The 7,760-nt window shown below is 34.9% G+C and overlaps 1 protein-coding gene across 1 annotated transcript; it reads left to right on the top strand.

Moving 5' to 3' along the window:
• The first annotated feature begins 3,476 nt into the window (after positions 1 to 3,476).
• On the top strand, positions 3,477 to 7,760 carry LOC130989388 (cyclic nucleotide-gated ion channel 18). Its single transcript, XM_057913364.1, has 5 exons — positions 3,477 to 4,138; positions 5,023 to 5,538; positions 5,829 to 5,940; positions 6,329 to 6,565; positions 6,907 to 7,760. Exons 1-5 carry the CDS (start codon positions 3,627 to 3,629, stop codon positions 7,579 to 7,581), a joined length of 2,052 nt encoding a protein of 683 aa, XP_057769347.1. The 5' UTR covers positions 3,477 to 3,626; the 3' UTR covers positions 7,582 to 7,760.

The following is a 7,760-nucleotide window of genomic DNA, read 5'->3' as shown; positions in this document are numbered from 1 at the left end:
TTAATCATTAAGAGCTCATAAATTGATATTCTTCTTAAAATAAAATAGCATACACACAATATTTCACCATGACCATGTGAAATATCAACGTAAATGAGAGCCATTCTAGACAAGAAAATGTGATCATGACCTGTTCCACATCGGTTGATTGGTTTGATTTATACCATCTTAGGCACCATCTCCTTAATATTGTAACATGAAAATAACATATTTTTATCATAATCTTTTTCAAAAATAAGATGATTAACATTTGGCAAATTGATACACAATATTTCAATATCTTTTATATAATACGTGTATTTCCTCATCAAATTTAATGTGACATTATTGAGAAAATATAACATATTGTGATAAAATATGATATTTTCCCATCTATATATAGATATTGACGATTAACACATCTATATACATATGTGTTCATAAATAATGCAAATCATATATAGTATAGTATAGTTTATACCAAACGTAATGTTTACCAAATTGACATAATACATACATGGGCTTTCAGCCACATATATATAGGTATAGCCGGGCTCTAGAAAATACGATAAAAAATAGGATTGATTTTGGCCCATTAATCACAAAGTTAGTACTTTTCTATTTAAATATTTTAGATTTTAGGTACTTTTATTCACAGCCTGGCCCATTAATCACAAGTTTCTGCTTTACTATTTGAATATTTTAGGTGGTTTTATCCACATCCCTCACCCATTTTATTCATTATAGTCAAAATTCAAAAAATTAATAAAAAGTTATCATAAATTTATTATTTTGTCCCATGAAAAATTTCTACCCTAGAAAAATACACGGTGAGCGTTAAAATAGAAAAATATGAATATGTATAATGAAGTCCAAAAAATAGCTTAGGGGTGAAATTGAATCGAGCCGAATCGATTAGTGGTATGCTCATGTTTAATTTGTTTGGTATTAAATTGAATCTTGAATTTTGTTTATCGAAAATTTTGAGGTCCATGAGCTTAATCGAATCTATACGAACTTTCTAAACTTAAAGTTATATTCAAGATATTGATTATTTTATTTTAAAAGTAAATTATTTTGTTCAAAATAATAATTATATTAATTATTTTCTTTTAACAAACATAGTTTATTAAAGATTTAATTACAATTATTATAATTTTAGTAGACAAATATAATTTGTACATATTAATAATTTATATTTTTTAAACTGAATCACTTAACGAACTTATTCACGAGCTAAGAAGGTGATTATTATCAAGCTCAAGTTTGATTTGATCATTTATCAAACTTCTCTAAATAAACTTAAACAAGTTTTTCTGAAATCAAAATTCGAATAGTTTACGAACAACTTGATTTATTTATACGTCTAATCTAGATATTCTATGTAGTTAATATTTTCTTCTACCTCTTTCTACGAATAGGTCAAACAATATTAGTGGATAGAAAAATTTATAAAATTCACTGCTAATTTTTAGTCTCAGAGTCAACATTTTTTTTAGTTCATAGCGAAGCCTTCTTAAATAGTACTCCCTCCGTCCACGAAAAAGTGCCCCATTTGGGTGCTAGCACGGGTTTTAAGAAAGCTGAAAAAGGTGGAGTAAAGGTGGTGTAAAAGACTAAAAGGGTAGTGTTAATGTATTGTGGTTACTTTTACTAATCTTGCACTAACTATTTGGCAATATTTTATTAGGTGAATTAAATGAAAGCATTTAAATGAGTAAACATTAAACAAAAGTGCCGATTCAATAAATAAATGAACTGGAAATAAATAAATAAATAAGTAAATAAACTGGAAAATAAATAAACTGAAAATTCAAAAATAAATAAATAACTAAACTTGAAATTCAGAAAATAAATAAATAAAATGGAAATAAATAAATAAATAAATAAACTGGAAATAAATTAACTGAAAATTCAGAAAAAAAATAAATAAATAAACTGGAAAATAAATAAACTGGAAATTCGAAAATAAATAAATAAACTGAAAATTCAAAAATAAATAAACTTGAAATTCAGAAAATAAATAAATAAATAAACTGAAAATTCAGAAAATAAATAAATAAATAAACTGGAAAATAAATAAACTGGAAATAAATAAATAAATAAATAAATAAGTAAATAAACTGGAAAATAAATAAACTGAAAATTCAAAAATAAATAAATAAATAAACTTGAAATTCAGAAAATAAATAAATAAATAAACTGAAAATTCAGAAAATAAATATATAAATAAAATGGAAAATAAATAAACTGGAAATAAATAAATAAATAAATAAACTGAAAATTCAGAAAATAAATAAATAAACTGGAAATAAATTAACTGAAAATTCAGAAAATAAATAAATAAATAAACTGATAAATAAATAAACTGGAAATTCTAAAATAAATAAATAAACTGAAAATTCAAAAATAAATAAACTTGAAATTCAGAAAATAAATAAATAAATAAACTGAAAATTCAGAAAATAAATAAACTGGAAAATAAATAAACTGGAAATAAATAAATAAATAAGTAAATAAACTGGAAAATAAATAAACTGAAAATTCAAAAATAAATAAATAAATAAACTTGAAATGCAGAAAATAAATAAATAAATAAACTGAAAATTCAGAAAATAAATAAATAAACTGGAAATAAATTAACTGAAAATTCAGAAAAAAAAATAAATAAACTCATAAATAAATAAACTGGAAATTCGAAAATAAATAAATAAATAAATAAACTGAAAATTCAGAAAATAAATAAATAAATAAACTGGAAAATAAATAAATTGGAAATAAATAAATAAATAAGTAAATAAACTGGAAATAAATAAACTGGAAAATAAATAAACTGAAAATTCAAAAATAAATAAATAAATAAACTTGAAATTCAGAAAATAAATAAATAAATAAACTGAAAATTCAGAAAATAAATATATAAATAAAATGGAAAATAAATAAACTGGAAATAAATAAATAAACTGAAAATTCAGAAAATAAATAAATAAACTGGAAATAAATAAACTAAAAATTCAAAAATAAATAAATAAATAAACTTGAAATTCAGAAAATAAATAAATATATAAACTGAAAATTAAGAAAATAAATAAATAAACTGAAAATTAAGAAAATAAATAAATAAATGGGATTGATTAGGCGTGGGGGAGTTGGTTTCGTAGTTTTAATTAGTGAGTTAATTGTGTGGGTTAATTGCATAGATTAAATAAAAGTGTGGATTTATTAATGACATGAGTTGTAAATAAATTGAAAAGTAAAGGGTATGAATGTACAAAAAGGTAAACAGGGCACTTTTTCGTGGACAAAAAAAAGGGGTAAGTAGGACACTTTTTCATGGACAGAGGGAGTATAACAAAGTTCCCTATTCAAGCATAGCGGAATAAATAACGAATACTAGTAATAAATAAATAAATAAAGGCCTCCGAAATTCCCGCGCTTCCTCGTAAAACATCCTCAAAAATCTCAACGGTCATAAACGACCACCCAATCACCTCTCCGACCAAAAAACACTTTGTTCGTTTCTGCTCGAAAAAACACCACAAAACTCAATCAACCCCTCCGCCGCCGCCGCCGCCGCCGGAGAGAGAGAAAAAGAAGATCGAGGAATCAAATTCTGGGGGAAAGAAAATCGGGGTCCGCCATGGAAGATGAATAGGATATTCTCCCGGCCGGCCTCCCACCTCCGCCATCTCCGCCGCTCGGCGACCTCCCGGCGCCGTCCCCAGGCGCACGACCCCGCGGCCGCCGCCGCCGCGGCGGACGAGCCCAACTCCCTGACGATCCTATGGCACTACCAGATCTTGGACCCCAACAGCGACATCGTGAACCTGTGGAACCACATCTTCCTCATCACCTGCTTGGTCTCCCTATTCATCGACCCTCTCTACTTCTACCTCCCCTACGTTGAAGACGGCGCCGCCTGCATGAACATCGACACCTCCGCCTCCATTCTCATCACCTACTTCCGCACCGTCACCGACTTCTTCTACTTCCTCCACATGCTCATGAAGTTCCGCATGGCCTTCGTCGCCCCCAGCTCCCGCGTCTTCGGCCGCGGCGAGCTCGTCATGGACCCCACCCAGATCACCATGCGCTACCTCAAGTCCGACTTCATCGTCGACCTCACCGCCACCCTCCCCCTCCCCCAGATCGTCATCTGGTAAATTCTCGACATCATCTAATCATAAGCACCACCGCAAAAACAATTAAGAATATGATTTACAGTCCCCTTGGGATGGCTAGTGGTTGGGGTGGTTGCCTGTTGTCCAAGAGGTCACAGGTTCGAATACTCTCGGCCACAATAACCACTAGGTGGGGTGTGTGTGTGATTTGTATTATTTATAATGTAATTTCATCAAAAAAAAAAAAATATGATTTACACATATAATTGATTACACACCACAGTTACTTGTTGTGCAGCAAATAGCATTTTGCAAAACTCAACCTTCGAAAGTTGGGAATTCTTCGATTGAATTCTATAATGATATAAGTATTTTATTTCCTGTGTTTTTGTAAGTTCATGTCTCCAATGAAAGAAAACTATTCATATTCTTATAGAGTAGTATAGCTGCCTCTTTACTCTCAGGATCCTCTGTCCCACAATTTACTATGTTTCATTGTATCTCATTCTCAATTTTATTGTAATTTTTAATTATTTTTCTTTAATTTTAATTTGTTACTATGTTTTACTAATATTTTATCAGCTGTGTTTTTGTAAGTTCACTACTCTAACAAAATAAAAATATTCATATTCTTATACTCTATTTCGTCCTATAAGAGTGTGCATGATTGTTGGTGGTACGTATTTTAATAAATATTAGTAAATGTGTTATTAGTGGAAGAAGATGATCACTTTTATTACTGTAAAAAATGGTCCAAAAAAGAAAACTACACTCTTGTAAGACGTTTCAGAATAAATAAAGATACACACTCTTATAGGTGGGAGGGAGTAGAATAGTAGCAATATCTTTACCCTTGGTAAATGAGGCCGTTATTTTTTTTTTTTGTTTTCCATTAATTAATCCAATAGTCCAACTATTTCAGGTACGTGATCCCCGCCACCAAGACGGACGGGGGCGGCCACTCGAACAACACCCTCGCCCTCATCGTCCTCATCCAGTACATCCCGCGCCTCTTTGTCATCTTCCCTTTGAACAACCGGATCATCAAGACCACCGGCTTCATCGCCAAGACCGCGTGGGCCGGCGCCGCCTACAATCTGCTGCTCTTCATGCTCGCCAGCCACGTCATCGGAGCTTCGTGGTACCTCTCCTCGATTGGCCGGCAGCACTCTTGCTGGCAGCAGAGGTGTAACGAGGAGATCTACGCGCCGCCGCATTGCAACGTGAAGTTTCTAGACTGTTCCAAGATTAAACTGATGGGCATTGAGCGGCAGAATTGGTTGAATCTCACTACCGTTCTTGCTCGCTGCGACGCCAAGAATGGCGATTCCGATTTCAAGTTCGGCATCTTTGCTGAGGCCTTCACTAGCGAAGTCGCCTCCTCTTCTTTCGTTGAGAAGTATCTCTACTGCCTCTGGTGGGGCTTGAGAAATTTGAGGTACCTTGATTTCTCGCCCTATATATATAGGGTTAGGTTAGAATGAGAATGCTATCTTTCGTGAAAGATGAAAATATTGCATAAGTCAAGTGTTGCATAAGTTACTTGTAATGACTGAATAACGATATCCAAGTAAATTTTCGCCTTCTCTAAGTAAATATCAGTCATAAATTTGAAAATCTAGCATTACAAATCCATTTCGCATTTTTCACCACATTTATTCATTCTCATTTGATTTTCTCCTTATATTCTCTTCTCTCTATACATGAATGCATCTGTCTCGTTTGCAGTTCGTATGGGCAGACCTTGAGCACCAGCACGTTTATTGGGGAGACGGTTTTCTGCATAGCTTTGTGCATTTTTGGGCTAATTCTATTTGCCCAGTTGATTGGGAATATGCAGGTACTCATAGTTTTATTTCAATAATTTGGGTAAAATTTAGTGTTAATGTATGATATGTATAGTAGAAATCAAATGTTGGCCACCATCTTCCTACAACTGTCTATCGAATATAAATATATTATACAGTCCTCATTCATGGTAACATTGATAGGTGATACTAGTTGGAACAACGGGTGCGAATCTTTCCATTTGAACCAGTATAGTTACAACTTTGTTCGAATTTACTCTAGGGGCAATTTTGTTCGGATTTCTGAAAATTTGCTACAATTTATTGAAATTAAGTTAATGGCCATCTTTTAATTTTCATTATTTATAATGGCTATGTCGAATTCCGCCTCTAAATATATACATAATGTTGGTTTTGGTTTGTTTGTTGATGGTGATGAAGACTTACTTGCAATCAATGACGTTGAGGCTAGAAGAGTGGAGAATCAAGAGGAGAGACACAGAGGAGTGGATGCGGCACCGGCAGCTGCCGCCGGACTTGCAGGAGCGTGTCCGTCGTTTCGAGCAGTACAAATGGCTGACGACAAGAGGAGTGAATGAAGAAGAGATTCTCAAGTCTCTCCCTCAAGACCTCCGCCGTGAGATACAGAGGCACCTCTGCCTCAACCTAGTCCGTGGCGTACGTCTCTATCTATCTATCTATCTATCTGTCTGTTTCTGTTGTTTTTCTTTCTCTCTCTCTTTTTAAAGGAAAAAAAGAGTAATTATATTAAATCACGATGAACAATATCTATAATCAAAGACGAAAATCCGACTTTCCGATCATTACATCATCAGACCAAACAACGAAATTCGCTAAAAAATGAACTGCTCGATTAGCCTCTCTACGAACATGACAAATCTCTATCTATCTATCTATCTATCTATCTATCTATCTATCTATCTATCTATCTATCTATCTATCTATCTATCTATCTATCTGTTGTTTCTCTCTTGATTATGTGTGTTATGTGGTTTTAGGTGCCCTTCTTTGCACAAATGGATGATCAATTGCTAGATGCAATCTGCGAGAGGCTGACGTCATCACTAAGCACGCAGGGGAGCTACATCGTGAGGGAGGGCGACCCCGTGGACGAGATGCTCTTCGTCATCCGCGGCCAGATGGAGAGCTCCACCACCAACGGGGGGCGGTCGGGCTTTTACAACTCCATCACGTTGCGGCCGGGTGACTTCTGTGGGGAGGAGCTCCTCACGTGGGCGCTCCTCCCCAACTCGTCACTCAACTTGCCTTCCTCCACGCGGACTGTGAAGACCCTCACGGAGGTGGAGGCCTTCGCCCTCAGTGCGGAGGACCTCAAGTTTGTGGCTATGCAGTTCAAGCGGCTGCACAGCATGAAGCTGCAGCACGCCTTCCGGTACTACTCGCACCAGTGGAGGACGTGGGGGGCGTGCTTCCTGCAGACCGCGTGGAGGAGGTACAAGAAGAAGAAGCTGGCCAAGGAGCTCGCCCTGCACGAGAACTTGGCCGCCTCTCACCACCACCTCGGGGCCACCTTCTTGGCCTCCAAGTTCGCAGCCAACACGAGGCGAGGGATTGCTCAGAGGCTGCGCATGGCCGAGGCCACCTCGTCTACCAGCTTGAAGATGACTAAGCTGTTGAAGCCGGATGATCCTGATTTCACCGAGGAGGTTTAGTTTTGGTTGCAAAAGATATGTATGTTTGTTGTACTAGAACTTTTTCACCTGTGTTCTCTTTCTTTGTAGCCTTATGTACAGGGGTATGTATCACTCTTTCTTGCTTCATTCATTCACATTGTAACACAATTGTGTATATATCTTTCTTGCTCTTATATAGATTTGTAGCTTGGCTTCAA

The sequence above is a fragment of the Salvia miltiorrhiza genome, chromosome 6, assembly GCF_028751815.1.
Source record: "Salvia miltiorrhiza cultivar Shanhuang (shh) chromosome 6, IMPLAD_Smil_shh, whole genome shotgun sequence".
NCBI lineage: Eukaryota > Viridiplantae > Streptophyta > Magnoliopsida > Lamiales > Lamiaceae > Salvia > Salvia miltiorrhiza.
The sequence above is the reverse complement of the archived record's forward strand: the minus strand, read 5'-3'. Positions and strand labels throughout refer to the sequence as shown.